The sequence below is a fragment of the Nesoenas mayeri genome, assembly GCF_963082525.1.
Source record: "Nesoenas mayeri genome assembly, chromosome: 12".
Lineage (NCBI taxonomy): Eukaryota > Metazoa > Chordata > Aves > Columbiformes > Columbidae > Nesoenas > Nesoenas mayeri.
This window is the reverse complement of record NC_137547.1, coordinates 15,249,139-15,273,189: the sequence shown is the minus strand read 5'-3', so window position 1 is coordinate 15,273,189 and position 24,051 is coordinate 15,249,139. Positions and strand designations below refer to the sequence as shown.

At 57.5% G+C, this 24,051-nt stretch overlaps 3 protein-coding genes across 3 annotated transcripts; 1 reads left to right on the top strand and 2 right to left on the bottom strand.

The window, feature by feature from the left end:
• On the bottom strand, window positions 1–5,436 carry MMP15 (matrix metallopeptidase 15). Its single transcript, XM_080352243.1, has 10 exons — window positions 5,011–5,436; window positions 3,748–3,896; window positions 3,396–3,518; window positions 2,983–3,290; window positions 2,609–2,770; window positions 2,264–2,487; window positions 1,981–2,119; window positions 1,588–1,738; window positions 1,353–1,468; window positions 1–1,104 (listed from the first exon to the last, which is right to left on the bottom strand). The coding sequence occupies exons 1-10, from the start codon at window positions 5,119–5,121 to the stop codon at window positions 653–655; spliced, it is 1,935 nt and encodes a 644-aa protein (XP_080208369.1). The 5' UTR covers window positions 5,122–5,436; the 3' UTR covers window positions 1–652.
• A 1,776-nt stretch (window positions 5,437–7,212) lies between these two features.
• USB1 (U6 snRNA biogenesis phosphodiesterase 1) lies at window positions 7,213–11,191 on the bottom strand. Its single transcript, XM_080352224.1, has 7 exons — window positions 11,077–11,191; window positions 10,822–10,973; window positions 10,466–10,649; window positions 9,937–9,990; window positions 8,666–8,771; window positions 7,717–7,800; window positions 7,213–7,428 (listed from the first exon to the last, which is right to left on the bottom strand). Exons 1-7 carry the CDS (start codon window positions 11,175–11,177, stop codon window positions 7,324–7,326), a joined length of 786 nt encoding a protein of 261 aa, XP_080208350.1. The 5' UTR covers window positions 11,178–11,191; the 3' UTR covers window positions 7,213–7,323.
• Window positions 11,192–14,038: 2,847 nt separating this feature from the next.
• On the top strand, window positions 14,039–18,007 carry ZNF319 (zinc finger protein 319). Its single transcript, XM_080352204.1, has 2 exons — window positions 14,039–15,453; window positions 16,677–18,007. Exons 1-2 carry the CDS (start codon window positions 14,215–14,217, stop codon window positions 16,722–16,724), a joined length of 1,287 nt encoding a protein of 428 aa, XP_080208330.1. The 5' UTR covers window positions 14,039–14,214; the 3' UTR covers window positions 16,725–18,007.
• Window positions 18,008–24,051: the final 6,044 nt, after the last annotated feature.

Here is a 24,051-nt window from a genome sequence, read left to right as displayed (position 1 = left end):
CCATTTAATAAACGTACAAGGCGGCCGTGCTCGCTGCCCTGACCACAGGACCTCGCGGCCACTGGGCTTTTCCCCATGGTAGCGGCAGGGTCTGGGCTGAGCTGAGCCCATGCGGGGAGCTGCAAAGTTGGCATCTCCCACCTCATGTGATCCTTAGGCACTACATCCTTGTATTCCCACAGTTCAACAGGAAACGTAGCTGCGAGCCTGGCCCTCCCTTTCCCTCACACTTCCCCGCCATTGCAGGTGCCGACAGCTGAGACCTGCCAGCTTGTAGCACTTGTGAGCAGCCCCCAACCTGCCCACCACCCCATGTGGCACAGGCACAGCGTGGGAGGAGGGGACCCTGCTGGGACCCTTTAGCAGAGGCAGGCGCAACATGATGGGTGGCAACTTGAGGGTCACAGCTGGGGAAGGGGACAGCTGCCAGGGAGCAGGCAGGACCTGGATACCCTCCAGCCCCCGCCGTGACCATCCCCCAGTTCCAGCCCTGCTGCTCTGGGGGGGCCGTGGGGGGGCATCCCCCTTTTCTGAGACGGGAGCCACCAAGCAACAACGGGGCAAGAGGGGCCGAGGTGGTGGTGGGGGGAAAGGGAGGTCAGGTCCATTGTTAGCACCATGGTGGTGGGGGCGGTTTGGGAGGGGGCCGGGGTCAGACCCACTCCTGCAAGGAGCGCTTGCAGTACAAGAGCATTCGGGGTGCGCCCTTCCTCTGCGTCTGAACGATGACATAGATGAGGCCGAGGATGCAGAGCAGCAGCACCAGCAGCACCAGCACCATGACGACACTCATGGTGCGCGTGTACTCGTCAATCTGCACAACCACGTCCACATCCCCGCCCGGCTGGCGGCCGCCCTCGCCATAATCCTCTTCGTCTTCTTCCTCCTCCTCCTCTTCTTCCTCCTCTCCTTCCGTCCGCCCACCCTCGTTGGGGTTGAAGGGAGGTTGGTCCCCATCGGGCCAGTGGGGATGTGGGTCGGGGACCAGCTCTGTGTGACAGCCCATGAAGTCCCGTAGGATGGATTTGGGATAACCCGGCTCTGTCTTCAGCCGCTCATTGTCAAATTTCCAGTACTTTGTGCCTCTGTAGAAGTAGGTGGAGGCTGGGGGGAAGAAGATGGAGGTGAGGGATAAGTGGGCAGGTGCAGGGCACCCAGTAACCTGGGCACCCCTGCAAGTGCTCAAGACAGCACATTTTACTCCAGCACTCATGAGAAACTTCAGAAAGGGCTTCAGCGCTGACTCCTGACCACCCTCCTAGCCCCCACTCTATGTGGTCAGGCCACCAGAGGGGTGACCCCATCCTCTCTGGTTCCCTCACCACCCAGCCCTCTTCTCCTCCTCTACTTACAGGCATCCGGGCTGAGGAAGGCACCCTTGGGTGAGGGAGGGATGCCCACCCAGACGGAGATGGGCTTCGGGTACCCAGGGTCCACTGCGCGCGTCTCTTCATTAAAGCGCCAGTATCTGGAGGAGGAAGGTGGTGAGCAGGTGAGGAGCACGGCGATCTCCACCACCCACCATGCCCACCCCTGCCAGGGACCAGGAGATAGCAGAGCAGAGACGAGGACCCCAGAGCCACTCACCTGTCCCCACGGAAGAAGAAGGTGTGCCCCGTGGGTTCCCACCAGACAGCTGTGTCGATGCTGTCGTAGGGAATGCCCTGTCCGTAGGTGACCAGGGGCTGTGGGTACCCAGGCTCCAAGTTGGCTTCTCGGAAGAGCCAGTACCGGTCACCTGGAGGGGGAGGAGACAGAGAAAGAGGGTGAGGCAGCAACGCCCAGCTGCTGCAGCAGGTGCGCGTGTGGATATGGATGTGGGTATGATGCCTGCAGCTGCCCCACCCCTTTGGGATCACACAGTGGCTCTGGCTGGGGAGGGGGATCAGGATGGGATGAAGCCAACCAGCTCTCAGCAGCTTGGGAGGGCACTGGGGTCCCCCCTGCACCTTGGAGCTCCCAATCAGCTTCCCTGCTCACCTTTAAAGAAGACGAACCTCCCGTCATGCCTCTCGTAGGCGGCATCGATGTCTCCAGGGAGGCCCCGCCAGAAGTGCCCGATGGGCATGGGGTAGTTGTCCAGCACCCGGTTGTGACGGACCCTCCAGAACCACCGGCCCTGATGGGAAATGGGGTGTTGGACAGAGGATGAGGGAGACACAGGGACACCGCCCCAGTGCCAGCCACCTCGCTGGGGGGGGTCTTCCTGCCCAGGGACCCACCACATCCACAGGGAAGGAGCAGGATGGGTCCCAGCAGGTACCTTGAACACAAACATCTCCCCACGCAGCACCGCCACCGTATCAAAGTTCCCGTCACAGATGTCAGGGCCATACTGATCAGGTCGGTCTGGGCTGCCAGGTTTGGGGGGTCGATCCGGTTTCCCCGGGGGGCGTGGTTTAGGGGGCCTCTGGTCTGGCCTGCCAGGTCTCCAGGGTGTCACGGTGGGCAAAGGCTTGGTGGGCTGAGGGTGTCCATCTGCAGTACCTGGATCAAGCAGGCAACAGAAGGGATGGGGTGATGCAGACCAGCAGCAGCCATGCCTCAGTTTCCACATGCACATGCCCAGCATCCCACCTCTGGGCTGACCCCTGACCCAGCTCCTCACCGTACAGCTGCTGGATGCCCTTGAGATCATCTTCGGGCAGCTGGAAGTTCTCCGTGTCCATCCACTGGTAGAAGGGGGCCATGATAGCGCTGGGGTTGCTGGAGTGCTCCAAGCCCAGCGAGTGCCCCAGCTCGTGCACAGCCACCAAGAAAAGATTGTTCCCTGCCGGGAAAGGCACCATCAGCAAAATGGGGTGGAGGACATGACACATGGGGTATGTCCTTGACCCCAACACCCTGCAGTGAGGGCGCTCTGGTAGGAGCTGCCTGCATCCCCCATGACAAAGCTGCTCTCGCAGCCACACCTGCCCACACAAGTGCATCTCCCTGCCCTAAGCCCCAGGGGCCCATCAGACTCCTTGTCCCTCAACTCACCAGACACATCTGTGTTCTCCAACGTCCAGGGCTCATCTGAGTCAAAATGCGTGTCACCCCCCATGCCAGGACCAGGAAAATAGGCGTGAGCCAAAAAGCCCCCAACACCATCAAAGGGGGAGCTGTCTCCATGGAAGCCAGAGGCGAAGAGCACCATGATGTCAGCCTCCTTCTTCCGCTTCTGCCGGATGTCCTCGTAGGGCACCTCCCGGAAAACCAGCGGCGTGGCTTCCTCCCACACCCGGAAAGCTCGGCGGATGGCCTCGTATGAGTGGTACCGACCCAGTTTCTCCGTGTAGTTTTGGATACTGTGGGTACAGAGCTCACTGGGGATGGCCCGCAACAGCATTCACTCCCCAAGGGGGTCCATGGCTCACCACGGACTAGGGGGAAGCCCCAGAGATGTTTGGTACCTGAAGGTAAGATGGCTCTGGTTCCAGCGCCGCCCCGTCAGTGCGTACCGCTTCCGCCGCATGTTGGACTTCATCCGTGCCCCGATCTGGTCCGGGACCCCGCAGCGGGGACGTTTCATCCACCTGCCAGGAAGGCATCAAGCCAGCGCTCAGCCCACCGCAGCCAAGGTCCCCGAGGGAGCACAGCAGCTGCGGACGGTGAGGGACGTGTCCTGGCTGCAGGGGTCCAGCCCACAAAGGAGAGATGCAGCTCCCGTGGGAGACAGCACCCACATTTCCAGGTGCAGGCAGAGCTCCGGGGCTGGCAGCAAAGCCAAAGAGCCCAAGAGCAAGAGGACAAGGAGAAACTCACGCCTTGGTCTCCTCGTCCAGGACGCCGGTGACAGTGATGCCGTAAAACCTTTGCATCTCGGCGAGGGCCGCGGAGAAGGTTTCTGCCGAGCGCATGGTGGACAGCTGCCGGCTGGTTTGCGGCAGGTAGCCGTAGAGCCGCAGCCATGCCTGTGCCGGGGAGAGCCGAGCGTGAGGCCGCGGGCAGGGAGCTGCCTGATCAGGGGACCTGGAGCTCCCCGCGGAGCTCCTCGAGACCCCAGCCCACTGCCAAGTGCCACCCCAGCCCTATCCCCCTCGCAGGGCATCCCTGCCAGCCGCCGGGGGCGAGCGCCGCACCCAGGCAGGCAGCGCAGGCAGCACAGGCAAGCCGGAGCATGCGGGCAGCAGCTGGGAGGCAGAAACAGAGCCCCAGTCCTGCCCCACAAGTTGTGGGGGATCCTCCGACACCAGGGGCACCGTCACTCCGGAGAGGAGGCAGCTGGTGGGGAGACAGCCTGTCCCCCATCCTCCTCTGGAGGTGTCCCCCGGGAGCTGCGGATGGATGGACATGGAGCCAGACCCAGCAATCCGCCCCCCCGCCCCGGACCCCCACCCTGGCCTCCACCCACAAAGGGGCTTCTGTCCTGTGGGGTCGGCAGCCCCCCCGGGGCCTCACAGAGGCAGCGGGCAGGAGGGGGTGCTGGGGCGCGCCGGGTCTCTTCCTTCCTGCCCCAGCCACCGCCTCCTCTTGTCTTTTTTAATTACTTCTAATTCTTATTTGTCTTGTTATTATTACTTTTTTTTTTTTGCATTTTACTTTTTATCTTTTCCTTTTTATTTCTATCTCCTTTAAATTTCTTTTTTTCTTTTAATTTTAAAAACTTCTTTTTTATTTCCTTAAGTCCCTTTTAATTTGTTCCATTTTCTGTTTTGGTTTTTTTTTTCCACTTTCAAATTTTTAAAGAATTAATGTTTTGATTTTGAAAAATCGTTAATCTTTCTTCTTTTTTAACACTCCCTCCACCCCCCTGTCCCCCAGGCAGAGTGGCACAGCAGAGACTTTATCAAAGGCCCTTTCACCCCCTCCCCCGCCGCGGCCTCGAGTGGGCACAAAGCGCTTCCTCTCCCACTCTGGCCGCTGCCCGTCCCCCCGGGGCGATGGGACCCCCGTTCCTGCCTGCACCTGCGGCCTCAGCACCGGCAGAGCCGCGGCCGCAGGTGCAGGCAGTGCAGGCAGGGCGCAGGCAGGGCGCAGGCAGGGCACATGCAGGGTGTCCCGGGGAACCCCCCCCTCCCCGCTCACCTCCGCGTTGATCTCCTCGCCCGCCGCCGTCCCCACCAGCAGCACCAGAAGCACCAGGAACGGCGGGGGGCGCCCACCCGCCCGGCAGAGGGCGCCGCCTCCTCCTGCCATACCGGGCCGCGCCGCGCCCACCTCCCGCCCCGGTTCGCGGCTGCCCCCGGGCCGCGCCGGGCCGGGCCGAGCGCGGCGGTGTCGGAGCTACGCCGCCCTCATGGCCCGGGGCCGGGCCGCCGCCAGGGGCTGCGCACGGGGCATGGGCGGCGCTGCCAGGCGCGGCCTGTCGCCTCCCGGCGCGCCTTTGTGTGCAGGCTCAGGCCGGCGGCACACGGCACATGGGCGGCCGCCGCGGCTCGGTTCCCCTGCCCTGCCCTGCCCGCCGGGAGCAGCGACGCGGAGGGACGCGGGCGCGGCGGCAGTGGCGCGGCTCGGCTCGGCGGGGAGAGGGCGGGGCGGGGCCGTGGAAAGGGGGCGTGGCTGCGGCGCCGAGGGGCGGGGCTGCGGCGGTGTGGGGCGGGGCTGCGGCCCCTAAGCCCGACACCTGCTGACACGCGTGTCCGCGGGCAGAGGTCCCGCCCGCCACACACAGAACGGGTCCTGCCCGCCCCGGGCACCCCCTGCCCGCCACACCTGCCCGCTCACACCCGCCCTTCCGGGCTGCGCCAGCTGCCCATCCCCGGACTTTGTTCCCATGGCCCTGCCCCTGAGCCTGGCTCTCTTCCCCGAAACCGGGAGTCGGGTCTCTGACACCTGCCAGAGTCACCAAACAGGGCACGGGGCCAAACCGGGCTCTGCCAGGGCAGGAGCAGGGCAATGGTTGAGCATTAACCTGGCACTGCTGGACGGGGACCACAGTGAAAACAGTGGTACCAGCGCCAGTTTCACTGGAAGTCCCCAAGGGCTAAATATATCTATCTCTGTTTGGTTTTCCTTCCCCAAAAGAAAACTTGGGGTGTAATCACATTTCTTATCACAGAGATCCCCATCCCAGAAACTAACCACCTACAGACTTAACAGAATTTTGTTAACGATTTTGGAAACCAGCACGGGTGCTGGCAGACATCACGACCCGTGCTGAGATGCTCCCATGGCCACAAAGCCCCCAAGCTCTCTCATGTGCAAGGACAGGCAGTGCAGCACCAAGCTCACCGGCACCGCCGCATCCAAAGTCTGCAGGAGCTGGGCATGTCAGAAAGGGCACAGATGAAATATACCACAGAAACATTTTTATGACATGAGGAGACAGACTTTTACTGCTCAGAAGTCCTGGAGTCTTTCATCAGACAGACGTGGAATAAAAGATTCAGGACAGCACGTCGGCATCCTACCCTGAATACTTGAGAGGCTGCAGCTGACCTCTCCGCAGGAACAAAAGGATTAAAAAAGAGCTTCTCCCAAGGGACAAGGTCCAGTCTGCCATCCCCAGAGCTATCACAGCACCGGATTCTGTTCCCACGGGGAAAAAGCCTGGAGCCTGGGCAGGAGCTGCCACCTCTTGACTCAGCAGTGGGTACGGCCCTCCCAGCTCAGGCAGAAGCTGACACTGCCCTCTCTTGGGCTGTCCCCTGCACAGCAGCAAGCTTCTCAGGAAAAGCAGCCCACCAAAAAAGTCCTGGGCTTACAGTATGCACAATCTTAAACCAAAGCTCTTCTTTTACACCCATCCTTGAGGACAGAAACACAAGGGGTTTCCAAATTCTTGCCTCCAGATTTCATCTTTCGCAGCTTGGCAAAAGGATCAGATGCTGCTATTTCCCTATAGAGGCAGCAGCTGCATGAGAGGGACACAGGACATGACCCAGGAACTTGTCCTGGCTCACAGCAGGGAGATGCTCTGGCATGACAGTCCAGCTCCATGTCCTTGCCTCTTGCTACTCAAAGCATGCTCAAAGCCTTCTGACAAACAGGCTGTGCCTCTTCCAGCTGTGTGAGACACTTTCCCTTTAGTAACAGCTTCCCACGCTACCTTCTTCCTCCTTCCCATAAGGCATCTATGGCTTTTATAGAGGTTTTTTGTCTTTTTTTCTTTTTAAATCAGCAAAACCAGCAACCGTGGGATGGCTGGAACCACCAGTGCTGACTGCAGCACATACAGCAGCAAGGATGAAATCTGCTACAGACACACATTTTTTCAGCCAGAATTTGAAACTTGGAAGTAGCCCAACTTGAAGCCACAAACACATCAGAGATGCTGAATGGGCAAGAAGAGCGTGGAAGGTTCGTGACAGCCCACATCGCTCAGAGCTGTGCTGGAGAACGGTCCTTGGTGGAACAACAGGGTCTTCAAGGCTCTGAAGTGCACAGCCCCACCGGCCCCTACCTCAAGGGGAAGGAGAAGTACTTGTTCCCTGACTTGCAGCGAATTTGCTCCCATTGGACACGCAGCAGGAGTGCCGAGTCCTCAAACCCATCCACGATGTCCTGGAAAACAGATGCAGGAGTCAACACACGGAGGGTGGATCTGCCAGCGGACGGAGTCAGCAGCTCTGTCCCTGAACCAAGTCAGAGACAAGGCCATTTGTGGCTGGAAGCCTCTGAACTTCTCTCTGGAGAGTGATTTAACTCATTCTCCCCCAAAAGCATCTCTTCTTTCAACCCAGCAAAGTTTGTCTTGCTCAGGGAATTTCCCACTCTCCACCCTCGGCAGGGAGACGTGGTTGGACACTAGCTCTGCTCTTCCCCTGCTCTCCCCATTGCGCGAGGACGCACCTGGAGCTCCCGCAGACACTGCCCTTCCAGCCTGCCAGACATGTCCCCAACACACCAGGCCAAGCTGATATGGAACGACGGGTCCTGAAGGCAAAACAGGGATCAGATCATGAGGGCTAAAAGAGGCTTTGCTCAATGTACAGAGCCACAGTGGGAGATCTGGTGTGATGCTGCCCTGCCTGGGATGGCAGACAGCTCTGCAGTCATGAGCATGAGGACCCCGAAGCTGGGAGGGTCCCCTCTGCCAGCTCAATAGTTGCAGAGGTGACATGGACAATGCTGGAGGAGTGATGCATCCTGAGCTGCACACCCCAGCTTTTTCGGACACCAGTGGGCAAGGCTGCCTGGTTTCCAGCCTCTCTGGGGTTAACTCTGCAGTAGCTTTTCCAACTGCACAAAGAAACTCTTGCGGACAGTCGTGGAGCAGGTAGGTGGGTCATTTCTGAACAACACACAAGAGCCCCCTGCTCAGCTCTGGAAACAATCAGGTTTTGGCCATTCAAAATCCAAAACCTGTCCCCAGAGCTAGTACCAAGCAAGGAGCCTGGACTGACGCCCCAAGGCAGAGGCATAAGCATCACTTTCCGTCCCACAATGCTCACCCTAAGCCCGTTCTGTCCCAGCACAACTCTGCTTCCATGCACAATTGGGCAGTGACCGTGATGTGCAGTCTGGCCCTTCGCCCCAGAAACCCGATTCTCAGGAGACCATCAGATAGTTACCATTCTTAGTCTCCTGCACAGGACATGATACAAAAGACACAGACTTGATCTAGTCCCATTCTCAGCAAGCTCATGTTCAGAGTATTAAGTATGAACATCACTGACCAACCCAGAGGAGACCTGTCTAACCTCCCCACTCCTGTTTATTTGGGGTCAACATTTAATGTACCTCTCACAGGGAACCAGCCAGCATGCATGTATCAGCAGAGAAGTGGGAAACCCCTCACCTTGTAGAAGGTGGGAAGGTCAAATTCCTCCAGAACTCTGTCTACCTCTGAGACCAGCTCCAGCAGCTGGAAATGCCCAGCAGAGACCTCCAAGCCAATAAAGGTCCTAAAGAAAGACAAGGAGAGACAGTAAGCACCCTTTCATGCTGCAGAAGGCACAGCCATCAGCATACTTAGCCCTGCATTCCTACCAGGCAAATGTCCCACTCCCTCACAAAAGATAATTCGAGGAATGCTAGGTTTAAGCATTCAAGGACGCTAACTGTATTCTGAAGAAAAACAGAAATAAAGATATGGCAGCAGAGAGAAGCAAGACTGGATGACATACCATGTAGATTTACCAGATTAACTCAGCTGCTTTTGGGACATGAAAACTCATTTTCCAGGCAAAGGATGCAGTCGATGACAGAGCACCGTGCGTGCAGGAGCCGCACTCAAAATGCAGAAGTTGCCAGAGGGGTTTTACAGAGGCAGAGGAAGCGGGAAGGGGAAGTATCAAGCTGGAGAGATGTGACAAAGAGGTACCTCCTCAAGGACTGTCTGGATGACGCTTTCTAGACTCCCGGAGGGGAGGGGAAGACCAAGTGTCACCCAGGATCTGCTTTGTCCTGCACAGGACTATCATGGGCTGCCATTCCCACAAGACTCAGCAACTTTTCACAATTTTAACCACCTTTGCTTTGACATTTAAACTACTTAATGGCATTAAATTGAAATCAGGCTTCTGAGCTGACACCCAGGAGAATTAGCACTATCTACGCTATTTCCCTCCAGCCCTTGGAAGACCTGCACTAAAATTTCAGGACTGGCACCGCTGCCAAAAGAGATGGCCCCTGGCTCTGCTCACCCCAGGCTGCTCATGCTGGCACAAGGGTTTGCAAAACTGCAGAACAAAACAGATGGGAGATGGCAGTAAACATGGCTGCCTCCTGTAGCTGTTGTGAAACTGTAGAATGAGCCTAACCCCTGCAGAGAGGCCTGCCTCGGGTCACATTGTGAACAGATCTCTTCAGAAGACTGAAATCCTGCAGCCTGAGTTTCACCCACCACTAATGAGACCAACGGCTTGCAGAGAATCAGCGCTGAAGCTACAAATTTGTGCAAGTGGCTGTGGAAAGGTGTGAAGCCACTGGAGACAAGGTGATTGCATACAGCCCTGTCATACGGCTCAGTCCGATCACCCTGGGACAGGCAAGGTGATGCTTCCCATCCACCCAGCACCTTGCTCAGCCTTCTCCCCAGGCAGGCAGGCTGCCCCGCTGCTCGCTCACCTGGTTTTGTTCTGGTTGGTGTAAACCTTCACTTGGTCAGCCACACAGAAGAACCTGAAATAAGAAAGATCCTATTTCAGCTAGTGGGGAAAACAAAACAAAACACAAACAGAAAGCAACAGAAGATGGGGAGAAGAAAGGACTTCTGCTGAACTGTAGAAAGATAAAGGCAAATGTGTGCCACAACTGGACCAAATCAGTGCAACCAGAATCTTTCTGGGCTTAAATTAATTGATTCCCCTGTGGTTTCCAGCCCTCCAAAGCCTGGATAGCCTGAAGCAGCTGATGCTCAGCAGATGCCTGAGCCCGATGTAGGCAATGAGAGCACCTCTGGTTTACAGGAGGGGACAGCTCCGGCCTCGTCCTTTGAAAACCCAGACCTGACTTGTCTGGTGCTGGGTCCTGAGCCAGAGAGGAAAACTCTCCAGGGCTTTACTGGTGCAGCATCATCTCCCAGAGACGGCTCAGGGTGCGGATGCTGGTGAAACACCGACCCCGAGGGAGCAGGTCAGGGCTCCGCTGTCCGCACCTGTGGAAGGCGGCCAGGCGCTCCCTGAGGCAGCGGACAAAGGGCTCGATCCAGTGGTACCGCAGCACCACGCACTGCGAGAGGCTGAGGTGAAACTGCTCCATGGCAGCCAGCGAGGAGACGTAGGTGCGGGCACGGGACAGCAGCAGCTCCAGCAGCTCCAGAAACTCCTCCTGCACTGTATCTGCGGCACAGCGTGGTCAGAACCGGGTCCCTTCCCCAGAGCATCGGCCAAGGATCCGCACCGGAGGCAGGCGGGTCTCCCAGGCCTCCCGTCCCGCCGTGCACCCGCCTCACCCGGCCGGGCTCCGTCCCGCCCTCCCGTCCCGGTGCCGCCCCGGGCCGCCGTTACCTACACGGCAGGTAGACGTGGGTGGCCCAGCTGCCCCGCTCGTGGGGGAAACCGCGGATGCGGCCGCCGTGCCGGGAGCTGTCGTCGCTAACGGCCTCCTCCGGACCCGGATCGCCCGGCAGGCCGGCGGGGACGGGCAGGCGGGGGCGCCCGGGGCTACGGGGAAAGAAAAGGAGGAGGAGGAATCCCGGCGGCGCGTTCCGCACCCGGCCCCGCGCGTTCCGCCACCTGCGCGAAATCCCCATCCCGCCGCACGCACCTGGCCCGAGGGGACTCCTGCGCGCCGTCGCGCCGGCACCCGCCTTCCTCCCGCTCGTCCTCCTCCTCCGAGCTGCTGTACCCCACCAGCGCGGCCCTCATGGCCGCCCCGGCCTCCCCTGCGCCCGCCGGGCCTTTCCGGGACGGCGCCCTCCGCTCGGCCCCCCGGCGGCGCCGGTGTCGGCGGGCGGCAGCGGGGGGCGCTGTTGTCAGCGCGGCCCGGCAGGGGGCAGCCGCCGCGGCCCGCCCCGCCCCGCCTCCTCCTCCTCCTCCGCCGCCGCGGCCGGCCCGGCCCGCTCCGCTCCCGCCCGCACCCCGCGGCCGCCGCCCGCCCGCCCGCCGGCACCGGCGCCCCTTTCCCTTCCTCCCGGCTCCCGCCCCCGCGCCAGCGTGGGGCTCGGGCGGAACGCGCAGGCCGCGGCCCCGCCAGCGGCGAGCGGGCTGACAGGGGCCTCCCGCCGCAGGTGAGGGGCCCGGCCGCCGCCGCCGCCCTTTGTGTGGGCCTCGGCGGGGCAGGGGCGGCCGCCGCCGGGCAGGGACCCCATACCCCACCGCGGGGCCTCCCGGCGCGGCGGCGGTGAAGGCCTCGGGGCGCCGCCGCCGCGTTTGTCCGCAGGCCCGCGGGGCCGGCCGAGCCCGTCCCATGGGGAGAGGCGAGCGGCGGGCCGGGCCTCGCCGCGGGCTGCGGCGGCGGCGGCTGCTCTCCCGGCTCCCCGGCCGCCCCCGCGCCCCGCGGCCCCGCCGCGCCTCGCCCTGAAGCGGCCTTGGCCCGGCTGCGGGAGGCCCGGGCGGCGGGAGGCGGGCCGGACCATGCCGGAGAGGGCTGCGCCGGGGGCCGCTTCTCCAGTTTGAAAGTACCTCTGCTTTCCCGGCTTCTCTCCTTAAATGGTTGTCGCTTCCCACCTCCCACGGAGGGATGAGTTAGGCTCGGAGCTGGCGCCGACTTGGGTACCCGTGCAGAGCCCTCGGTAAGCTAAGGTTGGTATTTCCTATTCTTCCCGAGCTTCCCCTCCCCGTTAGGCCAGATGGTCTAGGATGCCGTTGCCGTCGGTTGCTTCTGCCATGGGTAACGTTGGCTGCAGGGGAAGGTGGCGGCTGGGCTGTGCTTGAGTTTTGTATGCCATCGAGTTCGGGTGCGAGGTGTCATAACTGTGAGTGCTCCCTTCATGTCGACAGTCAAGGTGAGCTACTTAGGAGAAAGAGGAGATCCTGTGTTCTGGCAGGGCCTTTGCGCATCTTACTACCCAGAATTGTGCTGGCAGACAAAGTAATGCAGCATCCCTGTAGGCAGAAGCACAGTCCAGCCCTGCCTAAGCTGTGGGGCGTGATCCGGTCTCAGCTGAGCGCAGGGGGAGGTGGGGATGCTGAGAAGTGACCTTCTCTGATGCTTCTTATCACTTAGTTTTAAATACAACAGACACCTTCCTGGAAGATCAAGGTTTTACTTACCCTGGGTGGTGGCAGACAGTTTGATGCAGAAATGGGTGCGCTCTTGCAGGGTTAGGGACTCATGACACAGGAGCATTAGCCAAGGCCTGGAATCTTCCTCTCTTTTGAGGTGTGTTGGCACTGCCCCTGTCTGCTGCTCACTGGTGGGCTTTCTCTAAGTTGAAATCAGGTTTCACTAGACTTCTCTAGAAAGACTGGAACTTTTCACTGAGCAAAACCCCTGTTATGCTCTATAGTAAGGCCAGACAGCACCCCTGGTGCAGGTTGTTCGGCTCCAGTGTACTTTTATCCCGTGGTTTGGTAGGAGGTTCAGCCGAGCCGTTGCTTTAATGCTTCTTTTATCTTCACACAGAGTGCTGTGCACAGTGCTTGTGGGTTCTGTGTTTTGTCTGCAGATAGGATAACGTTGAAGGCAAACGAGCTGCAGGAAGGGCAGAACTGCTTCACAGGGGTGTTTCAGCTGGGGTGGGATCGTGCTGGGATCTGCCTTGATATCTATGAAATCTAACCTGGGAGCTTCTTGATTGCACAGCGTTTGGCATACCTCAGCCCATGCAGAGATGTTCTCAGTCAGTGCCCTGAGTGGGTCTGGGGGATGGCAGCAACTGACAGCGTACGGGGTAATGGCTGAGCTGACCGGAACGTGGGTGGTTGTGCTGCCGCTGGTGAGGGCACACTGCTCAAACGTGTACCTGGCTGCGGCCGGGCAGAGCCCAGTCCTTTCTGGGCTGAGCATGCCTTGTCCCAGGCCCTTCACACAGCAGCAAGGAGGCTCCAGTTCTCGTTAGCTCCCCCACAGTGGCTTCCTGGTAGTTTTACAGGGTTGCAGGAGAGTTTTCAAAGTGAGTTGTGAGGGGAGGTTGACTAGAGAGTTGCCCATCTTTCTTCCAATACCTGACATGAGCTGTCTTCTTCCTTGCAGAGAGCGCTGCTCCCTCCCTCACCCTTCCCAAATGTGAGCCCATCACAGCCAGCACAGAGAAGGTCCTCCTCTTGTTGTCAAGGCACTTGCTTCTGGCTCCTGTTCTTTTGTCCAAAAAAAGAAAAAGCCAAAATAAATCAGTCTGCAAAGAACTTGTGCTGATCTAAGGAGGAGGCTGTGGAGTCTCATTTGCCTCTTTGCTTCCCAAGACCCTTGGCTGTGTGCTGGATTTTCTGTCCTCACATTCAGGGGATCAGCTACAGGAAATCAGGATCTTGGATACTTTTGATTTTTGTTTCTACTTGAACCATTTCAATCGAGAAGCTGAAGCTGTCGCTGCTAAAATCCTGTGGTTTTTTTCCAAGCATGTCAGAAAGCTGGCAGCAGCAACAGCAGCAACCACAGCAGCCGCCGCCACCACAGCAGCACCACACTGGGGCAGCCGCCCTCCCAGAGCACTCCATCCCGCCCAGCACTGCTGACAACCCCTTGGGCTGTGCTGTCTACGGCATCTTGCTCCAGCCAGACCCAGGTCTGCAGCACCACCAGCACACCCCCATCCAGGCTGGAGAGCCGTCCCACAAATGTGGGGTGTGTGGCCACGACCTCGCTCACCTCTCCAACCCCCATGAGCACCAGTGCTTGCCAGGCCATGACCGCTCTTTCCAGTGCACCCAGTGCCTGAAGATCTTCCACCAGGCCACTGACCTCCTCGAACACCAGTGCATCCAGGTGGAGCAGAAGCCCTTTGTGTGTGGCGTCTGCAAAATGGGCTTCTCCCTCCTGACCTCGTTGGCACAGCACCACAATGTCCACAATGGCAATGCCATGAAGTGCTCCATCTGCGAGAAGACCTACAAGCCTCCTGAAGTGGAGCATTCGCAGCCTCTCGACCCCTCGGAGAAGCCCTACAGCTGCTCCATCTGTCAGAAAACTTTCAAGCACCTCTCAGAGCTGTCCCGGCATGAGCGCATCCACACAGGTGAAAAGCCCTACAAGTGCACGCTGTGCGACAAGAGCTTCAGCCAGTCGTCCCACCTGGTGCACCACAAACGGACACACAGCTCGGAGCGGCCCTACAAGTGCACAGTGTGCGAGAAGACCTTCAAGCACCGCTCCCACCTGGTGCGCCACATGTATGCGCACTCAGGGGAGCACCTCTTTAAGTGCAACGTTTGCGAGTTGCACTTCAAGGAGTCATCGGAGCTGCTGCAGCACCCCTGCACGCCCAGTGGGGAGCGGCCCTTCCGCTGCGGCGAATGCCAGAAGGCCTTCAAGCGTCCCTCAGACCTGCGGCAGCACGAGCGCACACACAGCGAGGAGCGTCCCTTCAAGTGTGACCTCTGCCAGATGAGCTTCAAGCAGCAGTACGCGCTCATGCGCCACCGCCGCACACACAAGACCGAGGAACCCTTCAAGTGCAACCTGTGCGAGAAGGGCTTCGTGCAGCCCTCACACTTGGTGTACCACCAGCACGTGCATGGCATAGAAAACCTCTTCAAGTGCAACGTGTGCCAGAAAGGCTTCAACCAGTCCTCAGAGCTGCTGCGGCACAAGTGCGTGCAGAATGCAGAGCGGCCCTTCAAGTGCGCGGTGTGCAACAAGTCCTACAAGCGAGCCTCAGCTCTGCAGAAGCACCAGCTGGCCCACTGCGCCGAGAAGCCGCTCAAGTGCACGCTCTGCGAGAGACGTTTCTTCTCCTCCTCCGAATTTGTGCAGCATCGCTGCGACCCAGCCCGTGAGAAGCCCCTCAAGTGCCCCGACTGTGAAAAACGGTTCAAATACGCCTCGGACCTGCAGCGGCACCGGCGCGTGCACACGGGTGAGAAGCCCTACAAGTGCCCCTCCTGCGAGAAGGCCTTCAAGCAGCGCGAGCACCTCAACAAGCACCACAGCGTGCACGCCCGGGAGCAGCAGTACAAGTGCATGTGGTGCGGGGAACGGTTCCTGGACTTGGGCCTGCTGCAGGAGCATAGCGTCCAGCACACAGCCGAGGGCGCCTACCAGGTGGCTGCCTGCTTGCCATGAGCCTCCGTCCCCTCGGCGGCTTTCAGCTTGCATGAGCCTCAGCCTCCCCTTCCCTCTCCTCAGTTGCAGATGGCCTCCAGGGAGTTTGGGAGAAAGGGGTGGTGTGGTGGGTGGGCAGGTAAACTTTCCTCGGTCCTCTGTGGTTGATACATCACTTGTATTGCAGAGATGACGGACAATGTGAAAAGCTCGAAGAGGTGGAGAGGAAAGGAGAGAGGTGGGGAGATGGAACGATACCTGTAGTTTCCTGGTGTCTCCTGGGCTGTAGTTCACGCTGTACCTGCAGTTTCAGTGCTGGGAGCTCACCTGCCCACTGCAGGCACCAGCCCTTTGCCTGCAGCCTCTTTCCTCTGCCCTGCCTTGTGGGGCGGTGGGTGGCTGGGTAGCTCCTGGAGAGGGCTTGGGAGCAAGGCACAGCCAGCCCTCCCTCCTCCTGGGGTGTGCTGCACGGCAAGGAAGTAGCAAGTTTCCGCTGCTGGGATCTCCCAGCTTTCTTGGTCCAAGCTCATTTGAGAGGACTGCTTCAGATCATTAGTGTTGATTGACTGCCCCAGCCTCCCCTGCTCTCCTAGAGTCTAGAAAGGAAAAGCCATGGGGCTACACAGCTCCAAAAAGCACTTTGGCGTTGCTGCTTTTGCAGTCGCTGGCTGTCACAGTCTGCAAGGGTTCCGGGTGAGCCTGCCCACCCCGTCCCTGCCAGCAGCATGGGGATGAGCAGCGAATGCTTCGCCGCTACCAGAGAGTGTGGCGAGGAGAGCGTCCATGCCCCACTCCTGGCTGAGAGCTTGGTGTTTCAGAGCTGCTTCCTGAGGGACATAGCTCTCCTGCCAGGACTTAACCTCCAGCCCCAGGCCCCTTCCCTCTTTGCACCACTCGGGCTGTTAGCATCCCTCCAGGGGCTCAGGCAAAGGGCTGTCCCAGCAGTGTGAACACTAAAGGGTGAGGTGAACACTACTAATAACCTGCGATTTTGGAGACATTGCCATTGCTGACAGAAACCCATGCCACGTGCCAGGCTTGGTGTCCCATTTGTTGGAGGGGAACCAGAGGGAGCCAGGAGAATCTTTCCTGGCCTATGGGCTCAGCTCCACCGGGAGGGGAAGGTTAGCAGTGGTTGAAGGAGGAGTGTATTTTTTTTTCTCCTCTTGCAGGAGTCCTGTTTTATCCCTTTACTCTTTCTTTACCTCTTCTGTATTTTTCAGGTTTTGCACAGTCCTTGTAAACATCACTTAAAAATAAATTTCCCCTAGCAAGGTCAATGCAGCCTGAGGTGTTTTGCTCTGCAGGATTTTTCTGGCTTCTCATGACCAAGAGACATGCTACATGCCAGTTAGATGCCTTGGAGGATGAAGGCATGCTTCCTGGCTTGCCCACCAGCCTTCTCCCCTTTGTCTTTGGAGATACTAAGATGTTAAATATCCATCTGTGGAGATACTCAAGCTCTGACAGGATGGAGTCCTGGGCAACCTGCTGTAGCTGGCCCTGCTCGAGCAGGGGTTGGACTAGATGATCTCCAGAGGTCCCTGCCAGCCGCAGCTCTTCTGTGATTTGGCTGGCCCTCGTATGAGGTAGGACTGTTGTGACGAGCTCTAATTAGTGGACAGCAGCCGGTAAGTTGCCGGTGTGCTGCACGGGTGATTACGACAAGTTTATTAAGTGTTGTCCACAACAACTATAGACAGATTAACTGTGCAGAGAGTTGGGCTTTGCTCATCTGAAATGTGGAGAAAGGCTTTCTTTTCTTTTCCAGCACAATGAAGGGGAATGGGGTGCGTTTGCAGGGGCTGGGACAGTTCAGTGACAAGTCTGACCCTGGGACTGAGTTTTCTTTATGCGCAGCTTTAAGGAGGTTACAGCAGACCTTGCTCTCTACTGCCCAAGGAAGAGGGGACCGATGGTTATCTTACTTCATGCTGCCTCAAAGATGTAGAACTTCCTACCAAGTTGTCTGTCTGTATTTCTTTTTCCTTTTTTTTTTTTTTTATTTTTAAGCAGTTTGTTAGTATTCATTAAAAATACTGTATAGTTTAACTTGATGTCATACTGGATCTTTTAAAAAAATATGTGATAACTTGGATTTTTAAAGAGCTCTTTGGTTCTAGGTAGCTATTTTTTGCTGCTTAATATGTAGTAAGTTCAGTGTATGCTTTACTGGAGGAGTGAAAATGAGGAGTAAAACGAAGAAGGAAGGCTAATCCTAGCTTTGCAGAAGGGCTTGGTGGTGACGGAGGCTACGAGTGTGGGACCAGTGCTAGCTGGAGAGCACGGCACCCATCTGAACCCTCGCTATGTTCCTGGCTCAGGCTGTGGTTGGCTCTGCCTTTGCCCTAAGCAGCTGCTATAGGTCCCCAGAGGTGGGGGTTCAGTGGTCGCCCTGACTGCTTGGGCACAACTCCTGCAGCCAGGATCAGTACTCAGAGCTGGGAGCTTGCAGAGAGGCTCATCTTGAGTATGAGGAGTGTGTGAAATGGAGTCGGCTGGAGCCTCCGGGGGCTTCTCTGGTTGCATTTCTGTATGGGGCAGGGGCTGGCTAGAGTAGGAGTTTGGAGAAATCGTTAGTGTGGGCCCCGGATGGCTGTGCCCTGCTCTCTGCCCTCCCCAGGGGCTGCCTGGGGAGCTGGGCAGCCTCGGGTGCTTAGGGCAGAGCAGGTGGGACCTGGACACAGCGTGCTGGCCATGGAGCTGCTGAATCCTGTCCCTTTGGTACCAGCTTGGCACGGGGACTGTTGGAGAGCGTTTCCATTGTGCTGAGCAGCTGGGAAAGCCCTCGGTGTCCCAGCAAGGAGCTCTGGTTCTGCTTAGGCTGTGGCAACAGCCAAGCAGCACCTTGGGCAGAGAGAGCATCACCGGGGCTGTGTGCTTGAGGGAAAAGGGATGAGCTCAGGTCCAGGTTGTCAGTAGGTGCCTCCAGGTTTGAAAACATCTTGGTGTGGCATTAGAGCATCATTAACTAGGACTGGCCATGGGCCCCTGGTGACTCGGTCTCTTCATCGTTTGCTGCCCTGCAACAGCCCAAATCCAGCAGGAGCCTGTGGAGGCTTCAGCTGCTGGACCTCAGTGCTGGCAGGTGGAGGGGCTGCGCAGAGCGGCCACTCAGAGCTTCAGGTGTATTCTTATAGGGAGGTTGTCTGGTTGGAAGCAACTGTGTTGCGTACAGTGGGCTGGGGGAGCAGGTCACTCTCTGTTGCTGTGCCTTTGGGTCATGTTTTGTACAGTGAGATGAGAGGGGATGGAAATAGCAGGAGGCACGTGGATGTCAGGAGCTGGGTGGGGAGATAGGGATTGGCCTGGGGGGCCGATGTCCCCTAGGCATCACACTGCCAAGGGCTCTTCTAACTGCTGGTGTTTCCTTTTCAAACCAAAGAGCAGTTGTAGCCAAAGCCTCTTGGGAGTAAAATGTGTTTCTACTCTGTACCTGTGTTGCGCTTGGCTTCTGACGGTTATTTCAAGAGATTTTCAGGCTTCTTCATGCTGTGTCCGCTTAGCCTCTTGTGTCACTCACCACCCCACAGCACCCAGGAGGGTTGTTGTGCTGGAGCTGGTGTTGCATCAGCCCTGTGGCAAGTGTTTGCATGTCTTCAGGACCTGGTTGCCAGACTGCCTGAGGATGCTCTAGGGCTGGAGCAGGGGATGGTCTCTCCTGAAAGGTTGTTCTCTTTGGCAGGCAGCTTGAGCACAGGATGCCACTGAGGAGGTGATGGGGACAATTAGACTGGCCAAAAGTAGCGTGATTATTGTCCAGGAGATAAATCCTGCTCTCTAGGACTGCTGTTCCTCTGGCTTCCTGGGTCCAGGAAGAAGACAGTCTGTTACCTGGGCTTTTTTCTGATCTTCACTTGCCCTTACCCTACCTACAGGATGCCTTCAGGTGTGTCTTGGCCCTTTCCCCTCCACAGCTATTTTCCTTATACTTTTATAAAACCTTCTAGGCTTCTTTGCCCTTTGTTCAGCTCTTTATTTGTAAGCAGCAGTTTGCTTTCCATCCCTTTTCCATTTGGATTGTGAGGCTTCTTCCCCTTCTCCTCCTACTCCTCCCTGCCTCAAATTCCTCTCCCAGGTGATACCAAACCTCTGATGATGCAGTCAGGTGTTTGGGACCCAAATTTTGCTGGATTCCATTGGGTGCTTCTGGTCCTTCCCTCCCTGAGGCCATCCATCTTGCTGGGCACAGGCAATGCCTGTGGCCTGGCAGCTCGGCTTGGCTGGGTCATGTCCATGGCTATACCAAGTAAGTCTAAGCCAGGAGCAGGAACCAGAACAGAGCATCTCCAAGGCTTAAGTCAGGCATTCCTGGGGAAAAGTGTTGCTGGGGAGGGGCTGAACTGCTTGGCTCCCCGGGAATGCCTGCAGAGCGACTGTAGCACTGAGTTAACGCTGGCGTGGACACTCCTGGGACCATGCGTATGCCCAGGTGGCCCTGCCAGCTCTCCAGTGAGCAGATGCTGTCCCTGTGACCTGGGTGGGAAGACATGCACACTCTGGTCTTGGGGCCCATGTGCTGGAGTGAGGGGTGAGGGGGAAAGCATCCTCTGACAGTGGTTTGGGACCATTGGCTGTCAATAATAAGCAAAAAACCCTCGTTATTCTTCAGAGTTTGACTCTTCTTCTGTTGGGTGGGGAGTTTGCCTGCAGAAAGGTTCCTGCACGTGCAGGTGTGATGTTAAGATGCAATAAGGGCAGGCTGCAAGGTTTGGGGACAGCAGCTCCCCCCAGGGCCCCGCTGAGCCCAGCTTCTCCCTCGCTGCCTGGCCCCTGCTGCAGCATCTCCCAGCAGCTGCCTCCGCTGCTTTCTGGACATGAAGATGCTGCTCTCGCAGCGTGCCTGGGATGCTTGGCGGGCAGAGCAGGACTGCAGGTGGGAGCTGGACCATGTGCTTGTCTCCAAGCTGTGGATCAGAGGGATTTCATGGCCAGTGAGGTTCTCAGGCTCCTCCAAACCTGCACTTGGGCTTCCGGCAGGTTCCCAGGGCTGTGGAAAGTTGCAGACAAGGATGCTGAGGTTCATGTGGCTTGCAGTGCCTTTAACACTGCTCTCCGTGTGTTTCTGACATGATACTCCATGTATGTGTGTATATATATTGTATTAACACATCCCGCTCTTCTGTGTGAGTGTTAAATTGTTTTGCTTTACTAATAAATTTATAGTTATTTATACCTTCTTGTGGGTGTGTAAGATTTCTGGAGCGGAGGCCGTGTGCCGGGCACCACCTAACCTGTCTGTCTTTGTGCCCTGTCTGGTTTTGCTTGAATTTTTTTTTTCATGTTTTCTTTCTTTCACTGAACTTTTTTGATGGAGGAATGGTGGTTTGCCTGGTAACCAAAAGTCAAGAGGCAGGGTGTGGGCAGGCTCCCAGGGGCTGAAAGCAAGAGCAGGAAGAGTGTGCATGCTGGAGGAGGAGCGCTCCCTGCCCCGGGCACAGCTTGTACCAGGACTCTTTGCCTGCCGGAAAGCAGCGCCTGCTCAGGAGGCAGAAGCTGATGCATGTTATGCTTCAAGGACCCCAACCCCACGCACGACTGTTTCAGCTTTCCTAGACTTTTTATTTTTGCTTTGCATCCATCCCATCCTGTGATAGCAAGGATCTCTACCTGCAGATGACCTGACTTGCTCCATCCCACCCTCAGGCCAGGTGAGATGTGTGTTTGGATCACTGAGAAAGTGCTTCTGGCTGAAAGTTTGGGAAGGGTTTAGGGTGGCAAACCAAAGAGAGAATGGGGACAGCACTCACCCAGGATCCTGCGGCTGGGAGGCAGCTCAGCGTCCCTTCTTGGCTGGCTGTTCCATTCAGATCTCCTTAAATTACATGGAGACATGCTCAGGAGGAGGAGGGATGTCCGCGACTTGGGGAAGGGACAGGACCCCTGTCCCTATTGCTGATACCAGGTCACTGGTTCCTCCATGGCAGCTGTGCTGAACCTCAGGAGGGTGTTAGTGCCACCCAACAGCATCATGCCCAGTAGCAGAAAGGCAACACCTTTCCCAGCTGCCTTAATTTCTCATTCTTGGCTGGACGATTTATGTGGGAAGATGAAAAGTTAAACCGCAGCTGGTAGTCCTAAACTGTGCCCATGTTTGAACTTTGCAGTTTGAGGAAATACTCCGTATCCTCAGGGCAGGCAAGGAAACTGCACCAGCAGCACCAGTGCTTTACACAGGTTTTTATTTTCTTGTCTTTGATTTCCCTAAATCACAGGAAAGCTGCATAATTTTTGCACGCGCCAGAGCCCCAGGCTCAGGCTGGGGAGGACCAGGAATGGTTGGTGGGAGCAGCATCCTCTCAGCATCTTATTAAGAGCCCCTGAAGGTCTGGTTTCTTTCCAGAGGACCTTACCTACTTGGCAGCTGTTTTCTGTGCAGGTATCATTACCGCTTCTTCCTGCCTTACCCCATGAACGTAAAAGCAAACAAAAGACAGCAGAAGTGAATGGAAAGTAGTTATCCAGCAAATGTGCCAGGAGTGCTAGCAACATCACCCAGGTGAGGAGCTGAACCATGTCCTTCGCACTCCAGGATTCCTCCTGGGCATTTGCTTGCAGAAATAAATCAAAGACTTTTGTAGGCAGGTCTGGTTGGAAGATGAGGTGCCTGCAAGAGTGTCATTGGAGGAGATGCAGGTTTTGCTATCAGCAGATGTTACTTTTTTTTTTTAACCTCTCACTGCAGGATTTTATGAGCCTGATCATGCAAAAGTCAGCTTGAAACTGTCCCTGCGTTGCTTTGCTTTGTCAGGCAGCCCCATCTTCTCAGGTGGGACCTTGGCAGCCCCCCGCCAGGGGAGACCTGGCCCTGCTGTGGCCCAGAGGGTGCAGAGTCCAGGCTGTGCTGCTTCCACTGCTGATCTACTGTGGGGACAGCAGGTTGATTTAGTGCTGCGCCTGTCCGGAGCTGTTGCTGCTGACTGTAAGCGGTCCTCACTCCTCTTCAGAGTGAAAAGTATCTCAGAAACACAGGTACGCCTTTCAGTCGGCTTCCCTGAGCCGAGTGGGTGGGGATCGAGCTGTGATTTGGGAGACTGTGCCTCAGTTTCCCTGGCTGGGAATCAAAGCTGCAGAGGCGCTGGGCTGTGGCCAGACAGGATGGGTACTTGTTGCTAGCCAGGCTGGGGACACCCATGGGGCTGGGGAAGGAGGAATCGGGCCCAGGGCTCCAGAGCTGCTCCAGGGAGCTCTGGCCAAAGACAGAAGCTGGGGCTGGCTGTGGTGCACTGAAGCCGTACCAGGACTCCACGGTGTGACCGTGGTCGAGATTAGGGGTGATGGGAAAGGCTGGCAGTCACACAGGGCTGGAGGTAAACGGATCAAGCAGCAATTGGCAAGCTCAGCAAGGGGAGGCTTAGCTCAGCCCAGCGCAGATTTGCTGCCTGCTGCCCCAGATCCTCTGGGGTTGGGGCAGAGCTGCGGGTGGAGCATCCTCAGGCACGTCACCCTCAGCACATCACCCTTGCATTGCCCCGCGGAGTTTCAGCAGCCCCATCGCTGCTTGTCTGCACATCCCTGTGCCTGCCTGCTTCTGGGCGAGACAACAGCCTTCCCTGCGGTGCAGCTGGATTTGCGGCGGCCGGTGAGTGCCTGGGGTCACTTTGGTGACTAGGGATTTTGAGGATACTCAAACGTGTTTGATTTTTGGGTTTTCTTTGCACCATCCTGCACCAAAACCAGGCTGGCTGCTGGGAGCCGGGGCATTCGGGACAGCTGGGTGCTGGTAATCCCATTTGCAGGCAGCACTGAGCTAATCCTTGCAGAGTCCTGAGCGGATTGGGGTGGGTTTGGGGGTCAGTGGTGAGCTGCTGTGGCCAAGGGAGCCCACGCGTCCCAGGAGTGGCTTCTTGGGGAGGTGGCGGTGAGTGTGTGGGGTAAGTGGCAGTGATGGAGGCAAAGGACATGGCTGGCGTTTCTGCAAGGCCACCTCTGCTCATGATGGTGGGATTTGGTGCTCTGAAACAGAGCTAGAGGATGAGCCGTGGTGCGGGCACAAGTCCAGGGTGGGGAAGCAATGGAATGGGTCCATGGGGAGTGATGCTGCAAGGGCAACAGAGATGGGTAATGTGGATGGGTTTGATATGATTCTGGAGGGAAGGGAAATGCCATGGTGTGTCCTGCTCTGAATGGGGATGACAGGTCTGCACTCTGCTTCTTGCTCTTTGAGACTGGGACCCTGTGCCCGCTGTTGCGAGCCCAGCAGACCTGGCACGATGGGTGGTGGCACTGGCTGGTGCTGGCAACATGGGGGGATCGCATGTGGTTGCCAGCTCTTTGGTGCCATCGCAGGCAAATCCTGACTGCTTATTCCTGTTTCTCCCAACAACTAGATTTTTGGGGACACAGAAGTGTTTCTGTTGCTCTCTTGTTCGGATGTACCAGAACAGCCCTGGCTCCCCACTTTGCTTCCCAGGACAAGCACAGGCTTAAGCTCCAGGCTTTTCCAGCTGCGCAAGCTGGTATCAAGGGAGGAGGAGACCTTTACTGTCTCACTTCAGTCCCGGGGGGCTTTTTCTGAGCTTGTTTGGGCTCAGTGGTGTAAATTGACCCTCGGCTTCTTTGGGAGCTGTGATGGTCCTGAAGCACAGGTGGAAATGC

Coding starts and splice junctions, on each gene's coding strand:
- MMP15 (XM_080352243.1), bottom strand. CDS start 5,121: ATGGCAGGAGGAGGCGGCGCCCTCTGCCGGGCGGGTGGGCGCCCCCCG. Junction 2,771..2,982: donor GGAGAACACAGATGTGTCTG/GTGAGTTGAGGG, acceptor CTTTCCCGGCAG/GGAACAATCTTTTCTTGGTG. Junction 2,488..2,608: donor GGGCATCCAGCAGCTGTACG/GTGAGGAGCTGG, acceptor TGCTTGATCCAG/GTACTGCAGATGGACACCCT.
- USB1 (XM_080352224.1), bottom strand. CDS start 11,177: ATGAGGGCCGCGCTGGTGGGGTACAGCAGCTCGGAGGAGGAGGACGAG. Junction 10,650..10,821: donor CACCCACGTCTACCTGCCGT/GTAGGTAACGGC, acceptor GCTGTGCCGCAG/ATACAGTGCAGGAGGAGTTT. Junction 7,801..8,665: donor ACCTTCCCACCTTCTACAAG/GTGAGGGGTTTC, acceptor TTTTGCCTTCAG/GACCCGTCGTTCCATATCAG.
- ZNF319 (XM_080352204.1), top strand. CDS start 14,215: ATGGGCTTCTCCCTCCTGACCTCGTTGGCACAGCACCACAATGTCCAC. Junction 15,454..16,676: donor CAGCCGAGGGCGCCTACCAG/GTGGCTGCCTGC, acceptor TGTATTTTTCAG/GTTTTGCACAGTCCTTGTAA.